The 24300-nt window shown below is 36.4% G+C and overlaps 1 protein-coding gene across 1 annotated transcript; it reads left to right on the top strand.

Moving 5' to 3' along the window:
• Nucleotides 1–1015: 1015 nt before the first annotated feature.
• cd247 (CD247 molecule) lies at nucleotides 1016–23682 on the top strand. The gene is made up of 8 exons (XM_006800344.2): nucleotides 1016–1135; nucleotides 19043–19140; nucleotides 19321–19365; nucleotides 19512–19583; nucleotides 21036–21068; nucleotides 21196–21243; nucleotides 21360–21389; nucleotides 21522–23682. Exons 1-8 carry the CDS (start codon nucleotides 1075–1077, stop codon nucleotides 21585–21587), a joined length of 453 nt encoding a protein of 150 aa, XP_006800407.1. The 5' UTR covers nucleotides 1016–1074; the 3' UTR covers nucleotides 21588–23682.
• The last annotated feature ends 618 nt before the right edge of the window (nucleotides 23683–24300 follow it).

Genomic DNA, 24300 nt, shown 5'->3' with positions numbered 1-24300 from the left:
GCACTTTGGCAGTTACCATTTTGATTCTTTTAACCAGATATGATGCCAAGGACGACTAGCATAAACACTGCCACCAGAGACATTTTAAATCCAGGCAAATTAACTGTTAGCATTATTGAGTGGGCAAGTCTTGAGTTGAACTTCTCTCAGCTTTGACACAAATAAAAAAAATGGACTGAAATAACTACTAATAGAAGCAAAGGATATTGGTGCGTCATATGAGCTGGGGGTAAATAAATTGGAAAGTAATCTAATCAAACCAAGCCTTGAAATTCAACTATAATCAACTATCGGCCAGGCAGTTTTGTCCTCCTGTCATCCAGTCCAGTTGCCAGCTGCAAGTAAATCTCTTTATATATGGAGGGAACTTTACGGTTTGAGGTAGTGATTTTAAAATACATTTCATTGGCTGCACATGTCAAGTGTAGATGTTTTGTCAATTTTTATGAACACAGTTGGTGATTGCACTAGTTGTGGTACTTGACTAAATCCTGGGTAAAAGTCCTGACAAAGTAGTGGTGGCAGAGAGACCATCAGGAAACCACAGTTTGAGTTGCTTAGTTTTTACTTTCTGTTTGATTTGGGTTGGGGACTAAAACCACTTGACTAAGATAAAGTAAAGGTCATGGTTTAGTACCCAGCACATTAAAATGTCTTGAGTTTACACTCAAAAGTGACAACCTGTAAGTGAAACCAATCTACACAGCCTCTAGCATTGAAAACCAGCCTTAAAAAGAGAAAGGGTGATATAAATAATATAAACAAAGAGTGCTTCAGATTTATTTTAAAAGATTTACTCTCAGTTACATAACCGTGTAAACATCAAAAGCAGGAATAGCTGGCAAAAGAAGAGGCTGAATTTGTTTTTCCATGTGTGCTACAGAGTGTGTTCATGTGTGGGAGAAAAGTTGATGTAAGTGTGTCGCTGAGTGTCACCTGGCACAGCAGCTCCTCACCACTTCCTGTTCCACATCGAGGCAACAGAGAAGGAAGATACTAGTTTAGTTCAGTCATCTCACTTCATCGCCGAAACCAGTTTGAAGAAACAACGTCGTCTGGGGATATTGGTTCGGGATGGCGCTCCAGATGTGGATATCTGGCCTGCTGGTCCTCGCCTCAATGGTCTCCCCGGCTGGTAAGACCCCAAACACACTTTGAAGTTCTACACATAGATTTGAAATAGAAGAATTGCAGAGGCATCACTTCCCTTCTAAAAGCGTGACAAAAGTTAAGACAGGTTTTTAAAAATAGTTTATGATTAAAAGAAACATGATACGAAATCAGACCTAAACTTGGGTTTAAATCCTGCTAGCTTTATTTTTTTTTAAATGCTGATTTTGCAGAAGCTAAGAAAAAATATTTTAGTCTCAGTCATGAAGCGATTGTCAGTATGATATGGTTGAACTTTCAGAGCAGTCACAATTCAAATGCATTAAATCAGTTTTCTTAATCGACAAGCAAAGTGCTAACCCTCAAACAGATCAGAAAATTTAAAAGAAAATACCAACTGTACTTGCATAGATGTGTGTCGTCTGAATAAATAACCCCACATATCTAACAGAACAGCATCTACATAAAGCAGACTTAAAATGTTTTCAAGCAGCAGAAAGTCTTAAGCTGAATATGTCTGTAGTGGAGAATTCTGGTAGCCATGTTGGATTCTGTATCGGTGTTCGTCGCGACACAACCAAACAAAATTCAGATTTCTTTCATTTTTTTAGGGGTAAAAAGAAAAATGTCATCTAATGACCAATTTTAGATTTGAAAACCACAGTGCCATTAGCTAGCTAACACTATAAATCAGAAATGTTCTGGTGTTGATGCGTCTGATTATCACACAAGCTAATCTGTGTGGATTACCTTAAAAAAGAAGGCCCATCATTGCCTAAATAAATAAGATATCTGACCCCTCTGGTTTTTTTTAAATTACTTTTTATACTCAGAAGAAAAAGTTTATCATGTAACTTGAACCTGATAGCTAAGCTATCCGCTAACATCCGCATCCTGACGTCGACTAATCAGTTTGTGCATGCTGTCGAGGTGTAAAAATGACACATAATGCGTTAATCTTTCCTTTCAGTTTGTTTAAATTCTGACTTTATTATAAATATAAACTTTCATATTCATAGGCTTCTTTGGTAGAAGTTTAATCAACTAAAGTTGGGCAAAACTCAATGTAACAAATGTACAATCTCACTCAACAATAGGTTTATTTCTTACACTGGCGAAAAAATAACCCAAAAGGATATCCGCATCTAGTTTGCAGAGTTACATACCAGAATACACAATAAAAAATCAGTTTCTAAGCAACTATAATTGAAGGCATTACATAGCAGTTGAGCCCACTTTAAGGACAGAATAAAGCAATTACATCGTCAAGCATTAAAGCCAAGTTTAGACTAGACTAGAAGTCCAGTTCAAGCCACCCAAACTTTAAAGTAAATTTTGGAATCAAAATATCTTCAGCGCTTAAAGTACAACTCAAGCCCAATAAATGAATTAATATACAAATAATCGTAAAATTAAATTGAACAAGAGTTACCATAGGATTCATTTTTGGAGGCCCTGTCAAAGACTTCCAGGTCGTTTGGAGTACAAAACCTAAAAGCATTTTCTTCCAAACTCAGTGCGAACTTTAGGGACCGTGTTTGTAGGGATGCAGAGGGCCAGTCAAGCACAGGAGTGATAGTTTCCCATTGAAGGTCTTATAAAATAAAATATACCGATCATCTTAAACCAAGGCCTAGAGCCATAGATTATGGTTTAGACCATCAAATGGCCAGTTTAGATCATTAACGTACAAGTTTAAACTTAAAAACCGTGCGTCAAAGTTCAACTGTTTAAATACAAACTGAAACAAATAAAATGGAAAAGTCTTTGATCAAAAAACATTTTTCACTGGTTGCACCAGCATTGATCACAGGAAACACGGTTTAAACCAACAACAATTAAAAGCATTGCCTACCAGTTGAGACCATTTCACGTAGCATTTTACAAGCGTTTGCATGAAGTAAATGTTTATAGTTTACATAATCAAAACTCCAGTTTATTTAGGGTATTAAGTTGATTTAATATACTTTAGCTTGAATTCTCTTTGACAGCTGCAATAAAAAGGGGGGGGGGGGAATAAACAAAACAATACAGAAATAAATCTAAATAATGGATAATCATAAATTTAAATTCACTAAGAGTTACCAAAACATTACATTCTGGAAACACACTTTCAGGTTTTTGGAGCAGTATTTCTTCCAAACACTTTAGGGAACAAGTTTGTTGGGACTCAGAGGACCAGTCAGGCACAGAAGTGATTTAAAATGACTCCTTTCAATGAGAGCCTTGAAAGCATTAACAGTGGCCTTTCATTATCAAATTCTAATGTAGGTCATCCATGGTCTAGTGCCATAGATAACTGTCTAGACCATCAAATGACCAGTTTAGAACGCTAATGTACCAGTGGTGATACACGTCTCAACAATTAGAAAAAGCAACTTAATCCATCAGCAGTTTTCAGAGTCAGTACCAGTTTAGCCTATCAGAAATCCAGTTCAGACCATTCAAGATCCAAAGCCAGTCTAGACTATCTGTTTAGCGCCTTAATAGATCAGTTTAAAGCTGATAAGTGTGCGCCAAAGCTAAGTATTAAAAGCGGTCGCAAAGATTAAAAAAGAAAACGGTTAAACAAAATACTTTTTTTAAAACTCAAGTACTAGTTTAGACCACAGGAAATCCAGTTTAAACCAACTACAATTGAAAGCATTGCATGCCATTTAGACCAGTAGACCATTTCAAGATCAGTTTAAAACATTTATATTCTCAGACATTTAAGGCTAGTTTAGATGATCACAAATGTAGTGCAAAGCCACAAATAGCCCTAAATCAAAGTTTAGGGAATTCAATAACAAATTAAACAGTCAAAAACAAATTTAAGTCGTCTAAATATCGATCAAAAGACGAGCTAATCCGGTGTAGGCAGATCATGCTCGTTTAAAATAAGGGACCAATTCAATCACGTGTTTCCTGGACCCGAATAAAAGAATAGAAACAGTCGAGGGAAACTAAACGAAGTAGTTCCTCAAACTGTGGGGTGTAATTAGAAATGTGTAGATGTTTGATTCTAACAAAGACAAAGGGCTAGAAAATGGAGAGTTCCTCCATTTTACAGGTTGGTACACCACAGGCAGCAATACATTTTCACACTTTAGAGCCATTTCAAGAATATAGTAACACAGATAAAAATCACTTTACCATCACCTTCCTCCGATGATGAAATAAAGTTGATAATAAAAGCTAAAAGTAGGAGGGAATATTAATAGCAGAATTTGCAGAAATCAAGTTTGTCACTTTGGTTTTTATGAAAAAATTAAGTTTGTGCAGCAGCACCATGAGACGTGTAGTTCGACACTTGTGGCTGCAGTGCTTCCTTAATAAGCGCTTTATTGCGGCACGATAAAGGCATTACTTAACACATAAAATCATGCTCATTAAACAAAGTATTTTCTTTACTAAACACATCCTAAAACTGCTCAGTTCACATGTTGTAAAGACAATTAGACTTTTGTATTTGGCTGACGTGGTTATTAAATGGCTAAGTACGCCTCTGAAGTGAGAAATGAGGGTCGTTTTTGTAAGTTAGGGGACAAAAATTACGTTTTAGAACTAAAATAAATGCATGGCATGTAGCTGTTTAAGACTTGCAGCTCATACTTCCTGAATAGCTGCTGTCTCTCAGCTTTAACATCAGATAAAAATCACTCTTCAAGAAAGACACACCCAGACCGCAGCACCACCTTATGCCGGCCTAGTGTCCAGTATTTTGACATTTGGACCATATCTGGCACATATTCACGCCTAACTTTGGTATAAGTGGCCAAAGTATCCCAGATTATTCCCAAATGTGTCTGTTATCATGATTTAAATGCAGTTTGTGAGAGTTACAAGAAATAAACATTGTTAAGTTATAATAGCATGACCAAGGAAGGGCTACTTTTTAATATAAGTTCAACTCAAGAAATCAGTTTCTTCTTTGTAAGTTAGGGGCCAAAGATTACATTTTAGAATTAAAATAAAGGCATGAAGTGCTGCCGTTTAAAACATTCGGCTTCTATTTCCTGAAGAACTACTGCCTTTCAGCTTTAATTTAGGTTAAACATGTAGTATTACTCTTAAACGACAACAAACACACGCCACAGTAACACCTTATATAGGCTTAATGTCCACGTTTCTATTACATTTGGGCCGCATCTGGCACATAAGTGCCAAACTGTGCTAAAAGTGATTAGAGTATCGCAAATTAGGCCTAAATCTGTCTGCTATCGTGATTTGAATGCACTTTGTGAAGTTTATCCTAACGAAACAGCATTTAGTTTTGATGGCATGAACGAGAAAGGTTTAACTAGGACCTCAAATGTTCAAACTGAGGAATGAGGATCTTCTTTTTGAAATAAGGAGCAAAACGTAAGATTCAGAGACGTCATAAACTTCAGCTTTTTAGCACTTGCGGCTTCTGTTTCCTGAATAGCTGCTGTCTAAACAGTATGTTCATCACGTGCACGGCCTGTTTAAAAATAATAAAAAGGACTTTTGAGTGATTTCCTGGACCATGTAGCCCGCATGTGACATTGTTTTTTGGGCTACATATGGTTTTGTCTGCCTGATGTAAGGAGCCACAGTGTTACACAATAATGGCCTAACAGTGTTGTGAAATTTAGACAACATCTGGCACGCAAAATATTTTCTAGTACAGTAACTGAGCTGTAGATGCCCTGAGCAGGCAGATTTAATAATAAAGAGCAATAAGTTATGATGACATGACTGAGAAAATACATTTGGCATCTGAAACTTTTTATTGTATGTTTAAACAGAGAAATGAAGGCCCTCTTTTCCAGATAAGGGGCAAAATCAAGATTCAGTAATGACATGAAGTGCAGCTGTGTAAAACCTGTGGTTTCTGTTTCCTGAATAACTCCTGTCTCTGAGCTTCATTTGACATTAAATGTGTAATATTTAATGTAGGATGGAAGATTTTCTGTGGGGCTTTCTGGGTGTTTGGGCCACACCACAGGTCCACCTTATACAGGCCAGATGCCAGGTGTGTTGTAACGGTAGGGCAGAGCTGTAAGTACTCAGAGCTGCCCAGATTTTAATGCACTTTGTGAGCTTTACATTTAAAAAAAAAAACAGCATTAAAATATAATGACCAAGAAAAGGTGCATTACATGTTACATTAGCATCCGACGATTAGCTCATATGTGCAGTTTTCTGTTGGCGATGGGGCAGTTCTTCTTGGGTTCTCAGACGGCGTTGTTTCAGAGTAAGTCTGCGTGCTGCAAAGCAGCCACATGACTACCTTAAGTGGGCCTCGTCTAGCCTACAAGATATTTTCCAGTGCAGTATCGGCGCTATAAGCGCCCTGAGTAACCAGTGTTATGTCCAAAGGTGTGATTTTAATACTTTGTAAGGTTTAGGCAAAAAAAAAAACACCATTTAGTTACAGTGACTTCTCAAACAGCATCTCAACCCTATTAGCATATATTTAAACAGAGACAAAAGGGTCTTTTTTATGTAATGGATTAAATACATCAACATGGTGGCAGCTCTGAAACATTAAAAGATAAGGTGTAGAGTCGACTGTATGTATCAGACGTTTTAAAAGGATTTTTTTATGTATTGTCATTTTAAGTAATTAAAATTGAAAGATTTAAAATATCCATATTAGTTTGCATTGGTTGGTTAGGTGTCTTTTGGATTAGTCTTTTCCACCATGTGATTAAGACTTTTACTTCTAATGTAGGTTTAGACCATTAAAAGATGATTTAATAACAATACAAACAGGCTTCAAGCTTGAAGTAGTCCTCTTTGTAAGTGTCTGAGGTCTAAAGGTGCCAGTGTAGTTGTGTTTTGTAGTTCAAGAGAAATAATTGACCACAAAAAGTAAAGACCCCCACTTCAGGAAGCAGTGTTGTGGTTTCTTTAGCTGTCAAAAGCGTGTTTCCCTAACTGAGCTGTACCTTGGCTCAATGTGGTGGCCAGAGAGCTGCATAAGGCACAACTCTCAGCCCCCGCTAAGGAAACACCTCGGTTCAACAGGAGGTTTAAAAGAAGTGCAAAAGATGACAGAAAATGCAACTCAAACAAAACGGCTATACTAAGCAGATGCTCAGCTTATTTTTACTGGTGTACTTTCTAGGCCCAAAGTGACACAATGAACACAGAGTAGAGGTGAAAAAAAAAACTCAGCACACTTACATAAGAGAGAGCGGTGAGATGTCCTCGATTCGTTCAGGTGTTCGGATGCAAACTGCCAACTCTGACACCACAGCAGCATGTTTGCAAGTACATTTCAGGGTTTCTCAAGCTGTGAGCATCTAACTGCCTTGGTATAAATGCATTTCACAAGTAGGTCTCATTGACATCGAAATGTTCTTCACCACATAGACCTGTTGTAAATGCAACCAAAACAATGAAACAGCAGTGGCCATTAATTGGAAGGTTGGTTGCTCGATCCCTCGCTGCTCCTGTCTGTATGCCAAATGTTCTTGGGCGAGATGCATCTATTGGAGTGTGAGGCATGTTGTATAAAGCACCTTGAGTGAAAAGAATAGAAAAGTTCTATATAAGACCTAATGGAGTTTTAGCCTCATCATTCAAAACCTTGGGTGCATTACAATTGAGACTTCAAGATAGAAACTATCTGAGCTGAAATAGAGACAGCGAGAGGTGCGAGCTGGAAGTTAACCCATATTCGCTTTACAGATATTTCAGCAAGTAGTCAGTGCCGACTCACCAAAACATAATGAAGGGCTCATGTTTGTAACGAACCTTTGAAATAAATAGCACGCTTAATAAAAGCTCCTTGAAAGTGTGTATCACTATAATCAATAGCAGGCAGGAAAGTAGCTTCCACAGATTTCAACGTGGCATAAAAGGTTTAATTTATCCCTTCAATAGAATCCCATCTGTACTTAAACAATGTATACATAAAAGAAAAGCAGCATAACTACTCATGTGCTTTAATGATTTTACAGGTGCACTTTTTTACACTGAACTTTGTTTTCTGGGCATTTGGAACCAGTTTTAACAGTTTTAGCCTGATTCAGCCCAAAGTTCTTGCACTTCCTACGGGTTAGAGGGAGAATCACATGTATAAATAACAGCATTGTTAAAATAATGGTGGATTATTTGCTTGAGTGTCCTTATCTAGGTTTCCAGGGCAGGGTTAGGGTTTGAAGTGATTACCACTCTCAGTGAAGGTGGCAAATATGTTAAGGTGTTGTCACGCAACTGGAGCCTGTAATGTCTGTTAGTTGCCAACTATCAGTGGCAAACTGACACGTCGAGTAAATCGCCTCCTGCATTGATGTCCCTTTAAGCATTAACCAATTAGAATTTAGTTGTTGGCAGTCAAAGCGCACGGTGATCTCATAAAACATTTTATTTCCATAACTCAGGAGCACTCAGCGTTACCTATTGGAGTCGGCCCAACACTATATGATATTCAACGGTCTGATTTTTTTTAAAGAGCAGATTAGATTAAAATGAAAATGTCATGCAACTGAAAACTGAAAACTGTTGGGTATGATCACTTTACTGCAAAATCATTCTTGTGAGGACAAACACAGCTAACAACTAATCTTCAAGAGATTCATTTGCTCATCACAAAATCTGGAGGAAGAAAGAACAAATCTTTGATCTTATTTGAATATTTTGCCTTGATTTTGCCTTTATATTTCGTTTTTCTTTCAAAACTGTCCCCTTTACTTTCTCTTAAGCAAACCTGCCACACCTTACAATGAACCACATAACCTGAGCCATTCGGCAGCAATGCAGAAATATGCTTTGATTTAGTGAATATACTCATTAGACTATTACTTGCTTTTAAGCGAGATTGTTATTATCTCAATCACATGTGTATATATTTCTTTCTTGAACTGTGTGTTACTTTAATTACAACAGGACTAGCCGTTAAGTTGTTTATGGATTATTCTTTGGTGGAGAGATGTCGAGGGGCTCTCGCTCTATGTGACACCAGGCCATTAACATCTCTTTTTGCGGCGTTAATGTTTTGCCTTTTTCTCTTTATGCGGCGTAATGGAACAAAATTTCGGGTAACTAAATCTACCAGTCGATGAGGTTAGCGCCTCCCATGGCAACTAACAACGATGGCTGCAAATTTGGACAGTTTTGTGCTTCTCTGCTGGTACCTGGTCTTTGTTTAATGGAAATGTGTAGAACCAGTTAGATATAGAACGATTTGTGGAAACAAGTTTTGAGAGGTGCAGGCAGGGGTCTGTACGTCTAAATTTGTTAGGAATTCCTTGATTGATTGATTGTGTTGACTATATAGGGGCTCTAATTCTGTTGTCTTGGCTGGAGCTGAATGAGTCCGGGGCTTTTGAAAGTGGTGCCATAGCTGTTTGCTCTGATTATGTTCTTTTATCATACAAATTGGAGCCCAAACTCACAATTGAACACAAATTTTAACACCCAGAGCCAGACCCAGCCAGTTTAACTGTCTTGCAGGCTAAAAACTAGACAGTGCTGCTGTACAGGAAGCTCAAAGGTGATGATTTTGATCTGTAAATAAAAATGTGATCATTTCTAAACAAACAAATGCTATCAACTCCTGAGAGTGAAGTTTCTCTGCCTGGAGACAAATACAAAATCATCTGACCGAGTTTCTCTGGTTTCATTTTTTCAGGGGAACACCTGAACACATCATTTCTAGAGGTGATAGAAATGAGTCAACAGGCATGAATGTAAACTATACACTGTGAGGAGATTTTCGGGTTTAGCCTCCTCAACTTTACGGTAACAATGACAAAAAAAACAACAGTGGAAAGAGCAGCAAAGACTGGGTGACATATAAAAGGCAGTAATTGTAGTTTCTGCTTAAATTGAAATCATGTGGATGGAAACATGACTCTTATCTGGTGAAGATCATTTATTTCAGAGCATACAGGAAGCCTTAGGAAGAGACGTAATCTTACAACATGCACCTTATCTTTGATTGACAGCACTCAGGCCACGCCCTTTTCTTTGAGCATCTCGTCACATGCTCTTTAGGTCTCCTAGAAACGACATCCTTTTTGCTATAAGCGACAAGCTGGATTTTTAAAGGCGACCTCGGGTTCTTCATCTCTCTACTTTCATTCAGGAAACTGTCGCTGCTCTCAGAGTGTTTGAAGTCTCGCGTCTGTCAACACAACCAGCGCTTTAATATGGCTCAAACCTTTTACCCAGTCTGAACTGTTTCACAGGCAGAGAAGCAGCCGTCTGAGAATGAATGAATCCTAACAGAAGTCTGATCTGCTATCAGACATCTACACATGACACGCTGTAACGTCAGAGTAAAACTGATTTTTCCACCTCCTCACTGCTCTTTACTGTAAATGATCATTTCACGTTTTAATTTCTCTTCCGGCATAAATGAAGATAAGTCTAAATTTAACATCTTCCAAATAAGTCTGTCAATGAGTCACGAAAAACCAGCCAAACATTGTGTTTCTACTTTTCTGTTAGCACTGTTTGCTCCTTGGTATTGCATAAAAAAAAGAAATAACTCATAAAATAACAATATTAAAAAATTATAGGACTTTCCTGCTCAAAATTGCTTTTTGGTAAGACAAGAAATGCTAAAATTCTAAATATTGATCCCATCTCATTGCTCCATCCATCTTCTTCTGCTTGTCCAATATAGGTTGCAGGAGAGCTGGAGCCTATCTCACAGAAACCAAATATAACATGAAAAAACAGCTCATTGTGTGGAGAAAATAAAGGGAAAAATGGAAAAAAAATAAACTGTAAAATCAGACGTTAACACTTTCATGCATGAATTATGACAATCTCAATCAGGAGTTTTTTCTTAAGTATTTTTATTTCTATTTAGGTTGAAAAAAATATTTTTGAACTTCATTTTTAAACATGAATTTTTCAAATGGTTTTGTGTCCACTTTTGGCGTGGATGGCAGAGTATGGACACATCAGTGTCCAATGTAGTGGTTTATGTACACGTAAACCATCAACACTGACACAAATACAAGGAAAAAGCCTTTGAATAGCTGTCGACTGTAGTGACCACTATCTGTAAAGGGTCAATACAACAAAGTGGTTCTATAGAGTAGTCTAAAGAGCTCGGAAAGAAAAGCGTCACTTTTCTTTCCGAGCTCTTTATTTCTGCCCATTAGATAAACAAAGATATCTTTATTGCTCAAGTTTCCCTTGGAAGAACCTTTTCAAGGGACACGATTCTTTTGTGTATGCAGCAAAAACACAGTGGATTTACAGTAGAAGTAAAATGGAGGTGTACAGATTGTGTCAGTGGATTTCCTGCCCAAGAAACCAGTCTGAGGACCTGCAGGTCAAGACCTCAAGGCTGCGATATCATCTGCATCGAGCTCAGACAGTCCACACAATCCTCAGAAGTCATGACGGTGCCCCTGGGCCTCTGTTCTGCTGAACACCTACACGCATCACATACCACCTTTATCACCTTTATCAGCTGACGGAGCCAAAATATATGTCACTGCAACCCTGTGATAGGTCAAGTGTGCCAGGTAATCTGAAAACTTCATCTCTGTGTGGTCATGCAGCTGTGGGAGTACATCGAGTTGCCGAGTGTCAGGCCACAGTAATCTGCTCTGTTTTTGCTTCGCTAGGACTTTACTGTGATTTTTTATTTCCAACAGTGCTGACAAAACAAACCAGCAGCAATCTCTCACTCATATCAAATGCATGGCAATCCAGTCACAAAGGTCACGCTGAAAAGACACAGCAAACAACCATTTAATGTAAAACACTGAATGGTTGGTCACTACAATGTACAACCATTCAAATCAAACCTGTTTATAACAAACAGTCGCTCACGTTTCCTACACAGTAGATCCATACGCTCTATAAAACACCCCTTAACGATCGCTATTCTTTCCGGTGGGAACTTGACGTCATTCGTCTGTTTCACTGCGTAACCTGGGGTCAAGTTTTAATTCTAATTGTATCCCTCCAAGTAGAACCAACCAAGTAGAAATTGCTTTGGTTTGAGTCTAATATCTTTAGAAAAATGTTTGGATGGTCCTGACCCTTTAGCTTCTCAGCATTTCTTTGATTTTCATTCTAACTACTGAACTTGGCAGGAGTCTGAGCACAAGCTGATTTCCAAACCTCTGGTCAGATTTCATTTCCCAGAACTTCAGTTAATGCATTTACAACCTAATGAGCTCTGTAATGAGTGCAGTGGAAATAGATTAGAAACTCTGATATGATGCCCTTTCTTAAACCCTCTTTTATGTCATTAGCAACTATTTGTGGGCGTCTAAGATGTGAATTATGTTAATTAGCTTTCAGAAAACTTAGATCTAATGTTAGATACCTAAATAAACACGTTTTAATACGTTGTCTCAGTACTAAAGACTCCAGTCTTTCATAGCCTTTCTATGGTTTTGTGTCTGTGTATAAATGTTCTGTAAGAGAAGAGGTGGTTTTAAAAGATAAGAATCTGTGTGTGGCCATTAAATAAATACAACATAGTCGAACTCAGCTCAGTTTGTGACTATTCATTGACCAGACAGCTTTCAACAACATCAATGGCACGGGGCCGTTTGTCGAGCAAGTTCATTGGCAACTGCCTTGTTTGAGCCACTGACTGAAATGAGCTTTCAATAGTATTTAGTATTTTTATTCTTACAGTCAGTATTTGTTTTACTTCAATAAATATGACTTAAAATACAAATGACTTTTATTACAATGAAAGTGATTTGATTGACTGTGTGGATAGAAGACGTAGCTGCTTCCATCCACCGCTGGTTTGTTTGACACAGCGACCTGAAATAAGGAGCTAAAATGAAAGATAGCAGCATGCAGGAAAACTGATATTTCAGTAAGGCAGATTTCTTGTAAACCTTGACAGCAGCCAATTCATCTTTCCAGCAGTGATACCTGCAGCCTACAGGGGTTTACTTATCATTATTTTTTGGTATTTCTGCTGTTTTATAACACAGATGATAACACTGATGTTCTGTATTCTTTTAGATGAAGTTGGCAGTAAATAAAATAAATCAACTGATTTTTCTTTGTTTGCTTTTTTTGTGGGCCAGAAAAACATCTGATTGCTGACTGGAGAGAAAAAATGTTGTACTGAAGGCTGCAAGAAATTTTTAAAACATCAGTATTTAATAGATTGAATTTTTAATCTGTATTGCTTTGTTGTTTTAACCACGAAGCTTTGCTACTATTTTTATTCTTGTACAGTTTTAATGTTGCAATAATTGCGTAAGAAGCTATAGGTTAAGCTGAGTAAAGCTGAGTGTTTCCATGTTGGCTCAGTGCATTTACTGCAAATCAGGGCTGTGTTGTGATCCTGTGGTTGAACAGTAGATGCAGGAAACCTGCTGATGTTGCACTCACGGACACTCTGTGATGTTGGGATCCCTTACGAGAGGTTGTGATGGAAAACTCTGCAAAGCCAGTTTTGTGAATGGTGTCTGTGAATGTTTCTGATGAGTCACGAAGAATTCGTGTAAACATAAAAAATGTCACTGATCTTTCCGCTGATGTGTCAGTCAGTCAGATTAGACAGACCGGGTGTTTCTTGAACTGCTTTTAATGCCGTTTCAGTGGAAACTCCTCCAATTCTCCTCTTCTTTACTGTCATTTCCCTTTTAGGAGAAGCAAAAACAAATAACAAATGGACTAGTTATGAAGCAGTTTAATGCAACTAGTTTAAAAGCTTTATTGAATCTGTTCTTACTGACACAACAGGCATAAAAACTGTAGAAACAACCTCTAAAAATATCAAAATTATAAGTTGTTATTAAAGTTTTTCTAATTTACTGAGTTATACGGAGCAGTGTTTTCAAGTTCACATGTACTTGCAGAGGTGACCGAGGCGCGTTCTGAGCAGCTGGGGGCATTTTATATACTAAAATATGATGATTGCATGAATTATGAAGTCCTGATCTTTACTGTTCTACCACGAGGTAATCACTAACTTCAGCTAACAGAAACAAGAATTCAGACATATGAAGGAGAAGCAATTATGTCCATCAGATATTAATGCAAAGAAAAAAAAACCTCTAATACATCCACATTATGAAGCATATATGTTTAAATTGCTACATCTCTCAGTTGTTCTGATATACTCAATTAAAGACAGATTAAAGAGCTCAGAATATACTTGTACTTTCAGGACATAGTAAAATAATTTCTGCTATATGAGCTTCTTCAGAAATAATATCGCTCATATGTGACGGGATTTTCATGTTTGAACTGAGGCTCGGGTTCATGTCCAGTTACAGGACTGGTATAAATATTTAAAACAATACTTAGAAAATACATCACTTGCATTTGTATTATCAATTTTCTGAATGTACTGAGCGCTGAATCTTAAAATGATTTGGAAAAGACCGTTTTTAACATTTTCTAAAAAGGTCATATTTGTCTATAATGTTATAAAGCATCTTGCTCAAAAATACATGAATGCAATTTAGTTTGTAAAAGCTGCTGAGAGTAAGTGCACTCTATGGCCAAAAACATGCATTTCCATGCCTTTCTGGTTGCAGCCTACTTTTCTTATTTGGGTCGGCCTGTTGACTTTCTGTTGGCGTAATCAAAGCAATCATCTGCATTAGTCCAAATTATATAAAATAAAACTGTAGCTCTTGATCCTGATTATCAGTAAATTAACGTACCCTGTTATATGTATTGACTATACATTATGCATAATTATGTATATAATGTATAACTTGTTTGACCGCCAACTTAAACAGTGCAATGTCCCAAATCCTTCAAAAACACACTGATGAAAAAAAAGGTGCAAACTTTTTAACTCAGTATTTTTTCACTATTCAGTATTTTTGTTTATTTGTGTTCATTATATGTTATGTTCAAGGTGTATGCATGTGTACACATTTTTAATGGTTTTACTGTGTTTATTATATACATACATAATGCTGACTGCGTTATATGTAATATACATAAATACCCATACGGAAAAGATATATATAAATCTTATAAAGTTTGTATCTGTCTTGTGTGAAACTTGTATGAAAAGCATACAAGAGTGAAAACACATATAAGATCCCTTGAAAAATTATATAATGAAACTTGTATGTTTTGGATACTTACTAAAACAATATATGAAAGTAATGAGAAAGTGGCCACTTTCATGAGTAAATCATATAAGTTTTTACTATTTCTTTTCCATATGGGTATGTTCATTTGATTTTTTGTGACGGAGCACCAGAACAGTACTGCCAGCACCTCTTTTAGTCACTCGTGGGTCGACATAGCGAAGGTGACACTGTGTTATATTTTAATATTTTAATATTACGGAACCTCAACAATGTAGGTGCACTTCTCAAGTAGATATCTTTAGCTAGCTTACATATCATAAATGCCTATTTTTTCATTTGAAAATAATTTCCTATTATGATGGTGACACTGACGCCTGGATTTCTTATAGGAAAGATGGTTTACAGAGTGACCACATCGTATTTGAATTATTAGAGCACTACCTGCATGCATATACTACTAAAACCTAAATTCTTCTGCTACTAGAAGTACTATGCCACAAAAAATGATAAAACAACATTTGAAAAAGTCTAAAGTACACGGTCTCATATGAAGTATTTCTAATTGTCTGCAAGTTTTAAATTAAACCAATTTAAATATTTCTTCCAGATATTTAAGTCTGTCTGTATTTAAAACTATATCTTGCATTCAGCCACTTACAGAACTACCTGCATGTGTGTGCTTAAACTGAAGCATTTTTCAGGCAGGTGTGTGACCTACATGCACGACGGTAGTTAGTGTGACTTCATCAACACAGGTATATTACTGGTAGAGTCTACCTATTTAAAAGCAGGCCTGGCACATGTTTTTGCACCTAAATTGATGCATCTTTAAGCAGGTGTGGTGCTGAACTGTAAGTGCATTTCTTCTTCAGCTATCATTTCATTAAAGCAGCCACATAATGAATATTCAAACTTCAATTTAAACTTTTTTAAAAAACCAATTGTGGTACAGAAAGTGTGACCACATTAGTGTAATATTATCGAAGCACTATTGTAAAGATCTTACAAATCTTTAGTTAGTTGTAGTAACTAGCTGAAATTATGACATCTTCAAGCAAGCTTACGTTAGAGCTACCCGTAAGTGTGCGCTTATACTGAGGCTTCAGTTTAAGCGCATATGTTTTTGTACCTAAATTGAGGCATCTTTTTAAAGTCATAGTGGTGCAGAACGTCATGTGCATGTGTATTTAACCTGCAAAGCATGTCCAAACTTTTATGAAAGCAGGTCTGAAACAGATATATTTGTGTGTGAGCTTAAATTGTAAATTTTTTTGAAAGAATACTGGTATCGAGCTGCATGCACGACAGTAGCTGGTGTCACGTTATCAGATACATAACTGTTGGGCTTTGCTGGCGCCATTCTGTATCTGAGCCTGTGCGAGTCTGTATTTAAAAATGTAACCTGCATGTGTCCACTGGCATTGTGACTTTATGTGCGCTCATTACAGAGCTATGAACACACGTGCACTTACATTTCTTATTAAAGCCATAGTGGTGGAGAACTTTGTGTGCATGTGTATTTATAAAAAGAATTCATAAGCCATGTTCAAACCTAAATTTTGACTTTTAGTAGATACAGATCTACTGTGCATGTGTGTGTGTGTGTGTGTGTGTGTGTGTGTGTGTGTGTGTGTGTGTGCGTGCGTGCGTGCACCTTTCATTTTTTGATGAAAGCCTGGTACAGAGCTGCATAAACCGTTAACCTGCGCTGACTGTAGCTAGTGTAACTTCATCACAGCAGACATACTGATATAGTTTGCCTTTTTAAAAGCAGGCCTCGTATATGAGTGTGTGAAACCGAACATGAAACTGCACTGTGCTCATCAGATTAAACCCTAACCTCGACCACACACACACACACACACACGGGCTTCCTGATGCGTATATTTTCAGTTTATCTTTGCTCTTATCTAACCAGACATGTTGTCAGCTTAAAATGACCATGAAATGAAACGTGCAGTGAAAGGAGGCATTGCAGCTGTGATGTGGTCTTCCTTTCAGCTTCAGATGCAGAAACTTCAGGTGGATCTTTATGAGAATGAACAGAGTGACACTCAGCTGAAAATTGTTATCTTTATTGATTAAGAAATAAAAAAGTTTGAGCATGCGGTTTAAGCACCTCTAAGCTGATGTTTTTCATATCATCACCATCATGATGTGTGAAAGTGACTTTTCACTATTCTGTCACAGTTTCTCAACACAAAACTATAATTCTGTCTGACCATTCAGTTAGAAGTGTGAAAGCAGAGTTTCTTATAAATGTTGATAGATGCCAGCTCTAAGCTCATGAGATCACTGATTAAGGGCAAAAACCGTTTCCTGGAAACTGATGATAAGAAAAAGACGAGGAGAGGGCTTCAAACCACACAGATGAAGCAGTTAACCGCAGAGAAATGTGACCAAAGATAAAAAAAAATATATCTCATTTACAGGGTTAGGAAATAGAAGATTGACGACACTGTTGATTCCTCACACGTCAGCATGCGTTTAGCCAAACTTTATATAAATGAATTTAAATGAATCTTGTGTATTTGCATGCGTGTGTTTGTTTTGTTATTTGTTTTGTTTTGTTTTTTGGGGGGTGGGGATTGGTTGAGAGTCTACAAACAAACATTTGATAACAATTACAGAAATACGTGAGTGGGGTTTAACCTGTTTATCTATCTGAAGTTTGAAGAAAAGTCTGTTGAGTTTGGTGTGAAATTTGAAGTTTTAAACTCCATCTTCATTAATTTGAGCTGCTTGTATTTCAAAGAAAATGCACAAATTCATTAAACTTTAACAAAAAAGAAAAAGCAACAACTTTATTTTCTCATGAACTATGTCTCTTTTTTTTCTTTTCTCTCTGGAGAAAATATGTTCTCATCAGAATCACATGACTGACTCACATATTTTTACTGAAACTAAACAGCCCACTCCAAACAATTAAAATAATACCACATATAATCATGGAAAACAGCCTCCATACAGTTTGGGCCAAAAACAGTAATCACCAGGCTTTTCAAACTAAACACTGCTCGCGTGTTTGTTTGTTTAGCGATACAGTTACAAGAAGAAATGACGAATTTCTGTAAATTTCTAATTTACTTTGGTGGGAAAATGCTTCTTTATGGTGCGTTTTCTCATAAATCACTTCTCTTTCCTGTTGGTGATGAATGCCACAAGAATCACATGACTGAAGCATGTGTCAGTTATGTGGATAGGAGCATGGCAAAGAGATTTAAAATAGAAATGTATTTAGTGCACTTTTACTAAAACCTGTCTCTATACACATCTTTATAGAGCAAATTCAGCCAAACTTCATCACCTTTTCTACATTTCTTTATAAACAACATGCATGAAAATGAACCCAGAGGTTTATTGACAGTGAAGTATTTTCTTGTGTATTTTTTGTCTCTTAAAATGCAGTTTAAGAGCGACTCTGACCTGCTTAAATGTTTAATGAGCATCTGTGATGTGAAAACAGGCTCTGCTGCATCTTTTAGCTATATAGACACACACCGACACAAACACACACGCCCACACTGAACCACACACGAACACACACCTGTCAGTTAATGAGCCACAGCGAGCACTCGGCAGCAGCTGAGGAAACCGCCGAGCTCCTTCACACTGACGCGCTGCACAAACAAAGACTGTCGACTGCTGTTGCTGTCAACCTTATTTTTATTCAGTTTTAGTCAAAATGATAGGAAGAAGTTTTTTCTTCTATAGCTTTATTTTAAACAATCTTTTATCAGGGTTTATTTAACACATGGGAGCCCAAACTTTTTTCTTTACATTTTAGTGAAATGCGGAAAGTTTTACAATGTTCAAAGCTTGAATAGAAGCGTAGAAGTTGTAACAACAGTTTATGAACTGTTACCAACATTAGAATCATTTTTGTTGTGTACTATCATTTTATTGGGGCTCTTAGTTGAACACAGAACTCAGTCAAGTTTGTGTTTCCTCTAACCTTTGAACTCTGATCTCCACAGAGGCGATGAACATGTACGACCCTCAACTGTGTTACATCCTGGATGGCTTCCTTGGCATTTATGGCCTCATCATCACTGGCATGTTCATCAAAGAGAAGGTTTGTTTGTTTTTAATATTTACTGCTGATTGGATTCTAGTCTAGGAGTAAAAACAGATTCAAATCCAATTTTCATCTCTGAACCAAATCAGACCTGTTCAATAATGACTCTATAGCCTTCTTACTTCGCACTCCACAAAAGGCTGTTTTTGATTAACAGTCATTTATATGTTTCTGTAGTTCTTCAAATCGAAAGCAAAGATGGAGGAGGAGGGCTTATACAGTGTAAGTTACTATCACCTAACACCATAAACTGCTCGTTAGCCTATTTTCACCGATTTTAAGAGTGAATATTGGCACTGTACTGATCTTAGAATGGGAATAACTGTTGATGAGGAGAATGATGTGGATTAAAACATGTTCTTGTTCAGGACCTGAAAGGTCAGGATCCGGTTACTTACGAGCCACTGAGAACGGGAGACCCCGAGGGTGGACGAGGAAGAGTAAGTCTGCTATTCTCATACAACACATCTAATTAAGTACTGAAGTCAAATGTTTAAACACAAAAGACAAAAAAACAAATTTAGAATGTTTATATGTTTGATTCCACTTTTTTGATTCTGGAGGATAAGGCGCATTGTTGTCACACTGGATCACCATCCTGCAGTAGTGACTGTTGCTGAGAGAACCTTAAAGTTTTTCTTAAACATCTCTAAAGTTATTTACAGTTTTATAATTCCCGGTTCATTTAAAATTCACAGATCTTTTAGACCTCATGGGCTTGGCGTTTTAAGTGGTAGAAAGATATTGTCACCAATCCCATTTCCTTACCTGAATGATTGAGCATGCATTGAGATTTAATGTATTTCATTAGATAAGATCAACAAAATAACAGAGCCTCAAATCTTCTTCTAGAACACGTGTAGAAAGAGCAATCCTGGATTCTAAACAAAGAACATTAGAAGAATTGTGACAAACTAAAATACTGGAGACAAACTGCAAGAACTCCCAAACTGTGGACTTCTTAAAGAAACTCTGAACCACAAACCTGTGAAAAACCTAAACCACACCAAGAACCACAATAAACGCAAAATCTTGAGTTTGTTGTTGAGTACTCTAAAATAATTATTAGGAAATGTCCTCAGGAATAAATCTAAAGGACAACAAAACAACTAATTTGCAGGAATTTTAAAAGACTTGTCAATATCTGGAAGATGTTTGAAGAACACTAAAATGCTTCTTAAAAGTTATGAATGGAATAAATGCATGGATCAAACATATCTGGGAGAAACTGTGACAAACTAAGTGGAATAGGACAAGTTTGAAAGAATTCATTAACTATGGACTTCTTAAATAAACCCTGTTCAGAGATCAGGAAGAACAAAAACCACTGAAGAACCCAAACCACTTCTGCAAGTAGTACAATTAATTGTACAATAATTAGTTCAGAATTAGCAAATGAAGTTCAGAAGAACCTAAGTAGACTATAAGAATAACTTATACTTAGCTTATACTGTATTTGGTAGTTTTTGCAAGTGGTTTGGGTTCTTCTGTGGTTTTTGTCCTTATTGGATTCATGTTTCCCTAAAAAATAAAACAGGGACCATGAACCATGACAAGGACAATTTGATAAAAATTTAAAAAAACAAAAAACAAACTGTTAACTACTTAAAGAAGCCATCAATTTCAAAAACAATACAGGCTCCAAACCACCTGTACAAGAACTACAATAAATGTGAAGTATTCTTAAGAACTTGTAGATTATGTCCAAAGAAGTTTCAAAAACAACAAAAGAATGGTTTCTCAGGAATTTTAAAGACTTGAAAGTTGTTGAAGAACCCTCAATTCCTTCTTAGAGGAGGAAGGAAAAGAACACAACATAGGTTCTCTATTTTAAAGTCTATTAGAACCTCCTGCCTTAAAATTGCACTTGTGACTTCTGTTCCTTTCTACAGAACCGCAGGGTAGCTGATGACGCCACGTACACGGTAATAAACAATATCTGATTATTAACATTATTATTATTATTAAACTTTTTGTAAACACAGAACTCTTGGAAGTTTGCATACTAACACAGAAAACTCGTATCTGAACTTGTTATATTTTTAAATTCAGGGCCTGAACAAACGCACAGATGGAGAATATAAGGAGCTTCCTCTGAAGGTTTGTAATGAATGACCGAAACAAATTGGTCAATTTCTCACTTCTTGTTTAGCGGCTACTTAATTAAATTCCATCAACGAAAACCTGATGTCTAATTATTTACACCGACTTTACAGCGTCCAAAAAAGAACGAACAGGTTTACCAGGTGAGTGTAAAAGCTTCATTAGCTTTAAAGAGATAAATCAAAATTAACCATATCACTTGAATATAATTTTGTGATTAAATAAAAAAAAAAAACCAAAAAACCTGATGATTGATTGATTTTGGTCATTTTTAGGGTCTGAGTTCGGCCACCAGGGACACCTACGACTCCCTCCAGATGCAATCGCTTCCACCTCGCTAAGAAGACACCAAAGAGCTGCTGATGAGCCCCGTCCAGACGTCTGCTCCAGAAATTATTCATGGGAATTTTCACACCAACTGAGAACAGCTTGAGCATCTTTGTTTTACTTTGAAGATATTAAGGTTTGCCAAGTTTATAATGAGTCTCTAAATGGACTGAAAATTTTAGCCTTTTTCAGACTTTATATTTAACAAAACATCTGGAAGGTCTGTTTTCCATCAGACTTCAAACGTGCATTTAAAATTTGTCTTTTTAATGACTTAATGTCCAATATTTTACAAATATTTTCACACATTCAATAGTGATTAACTGAGATCCAACTTTTCATTCTTTTTTTACCTAACTTTTTTGCAGTTTTATAGCTTGACCTTTTGAAGTATATTAGTGTATAAGGAGTTGATATCCGATGTCTATCTGACTGTAATGCAAATTTAAGACCCGTAAAGACAACATAGTAAAAAACAGTACGACATGTACTGGAATTTAAACAAATTTAAATTTGAAATACATTTTTGTGCTTTTTTAAAGCAAATATTCATATTATGTTGTGTAGTATTATGAAATGTTTTTAACAGTTTACAACTACATTACAGTGATTTATGAAACGTTTATTAATTAATTACTAGTCACTATACAGTCAACTAATACCAGTTTTTATTTTTATTAATTTTACTTGTTGTTTTATTTTATTTTATTTTTTTCTTACAAAAGGTTACCCTTTGCACATTGTATTTACTTTAAATATAAAAAAATGAAATTAGTGCCTAATTCAATCAATATTTCATAAGGGTTTTCAAGAATTCCAGGATTCAGGAATATTCTGGAAATCAGAGTTGCAACGATTAATCATTTAATTGATTACCTGATTAAAAGAATGTTGAATTCTTTTACATTTTTAACACATTTTTAGATTTTGGATTAAATCTGTGCTGTCGGATGTAATAACTGGTATTAGAGGCTTGAAACTTACTCGGTGACATATTCGACCTCTATAAATTTTCACATTCAGGTAAAAAAAATGCTTACATGATTATTTCTGAATCCATATTGAGTATGTTATGACCTGGTTCTCAGTATAAAACTGTAAACAAACAAACTGCAGTTTGTACCTTGTTTACATAGGTTGTTTAATTTAACACAGTTATATATCAGGGTATTTGTTGTGGATTAATAGCACAGTTCAAAGATTTTTAAGGCTGAAACACCTTTAAAACTGATCCAACGTGAATTTATGAGAAAAAATAATGTAGGACTTACTTTATGATTTGAAATGGAGGCTTGCCTCTTTTGAAATGCTTTCAAATTTGATAAAGATCCGTAAAAATGGATAAATGCCATTAACACCAAGTCTGTCTTAAATAATGAACATCTGTAAAATTTAAAAGCTGCACTAATGTGGTGTGGAAGACAGATGTTTCACAATATTCCTGAAAAGAGTTTGGTGCCGTTTCAGTGGACACTCGAGGAGTTATTTTTCACTGATGTATATATTAGGTTGTAAAATAAAAAGACATCAAAGAACTTCAGTCTGCACTTAGATCAACACAGAAAAGCTGCAGCTTCATTTCTGCTTTTTATATTTATCATCTAAAAATGATGAAGTCTTGAGTAACATCTGGAGAATCACAGCTGCAAAGAAAGAAAAACCTCAAGATTGAATGAATCAATATTCATTACATGAGTGATGGCAAAATATGAAACAATATGAAATATGAAATAAATTTAATATTTTGAAGTATGTATTTTGAAACATTTCTTCATTTGGTCTTTTTCACAATAAAAGACAAAAAAACTTTCAAATGAGCAATAAAACCCGTAAAATAAATAAAACAAAATTGGTTGAAAAATGTTCAAAAGCTTATTATTATTATTTTCCGTTTCAAATTTCTGCAATAATGAATGGGCTTCCACACTTTTCAGGTCTAAGATTTAGTTGTAATTTTTAAAAGAGCACTGCAGCTTTAAGTTACTATATGTTTTGCCTTGTCCTGTATAGAGTTATTTGTAGTTTTCTGTGTTCATGTATTTCATCTGATGTGTTGGATAGTTTGCATGGAAGTTTCTTTTTTTTCTGATATTTTCCTGAGAAGTTGTGCTGCAAACAGTTATTTTATTCCTGTATGAATATCATTGCTTCATTATTAAAGTTTGCAAAATTCTGAGGGTTTTTTTTCTCATTTCAAAATGTGTCATAAATAAATAAACAATGGCAAATGGCCTGTATTTGTATAACACTTACTAGTCCCTAAGGACCCCAAAGCGCTTTACACATCCAGTCATCCACCCATTCACACACTGGTGATGGCAAGCTATATTGTAGCCACAGCCACCCTTGGTCGCACTGACAGAGGCGAGGCTGCCGGACACTGGCACCACCGGGCCCTCTGACCACCACCAGTAGGCAACGGGTGAAGTGTCTTGCCCAAGGACACAACAACCGAGACTGTCGGAGCCGGGGCTCGAACCGGCAACCTTCCGATTATAAGATGAACTGCCAACTCTTGAGCCACGACTGCCCCCGTATAAATAAACGTGAGAGTTTTCAGAAGACCTGAAGATGAGATGCTGGATGCTTCTGCCACCTAATGGACAAACATTAAAGTACATCTCTAAACATAAACGACTTTACAATTAGTTTTAGTTAGAAAAAGAACAACTTTTACCCTTAAAGTCCAGTGAATCTAAAATTCCTAATGAGTGATTAATGGATTAA

Source organism: Neolamprologus brichardi, chromosome 23, assembly GCF_056152115.1.
Source record: "Neolamprologus brichardi isolate AB-2024 chromosome 23, ASM5615211v1, whole genome shotgun sequence".
In the NCBI taxonomy this organism is placed as follows: Eukaryota; Metazoa; Chordata; class Actinopteri; order Cichliformes; family Cichlidae; genus Neolamprologus; species Neolamprologus brichardi.
The sequence above is the reverse complement of the archived record's forward strand: the minus strand, read 5'-3'. Positions and strand labels throughout refer to the sequence as shown.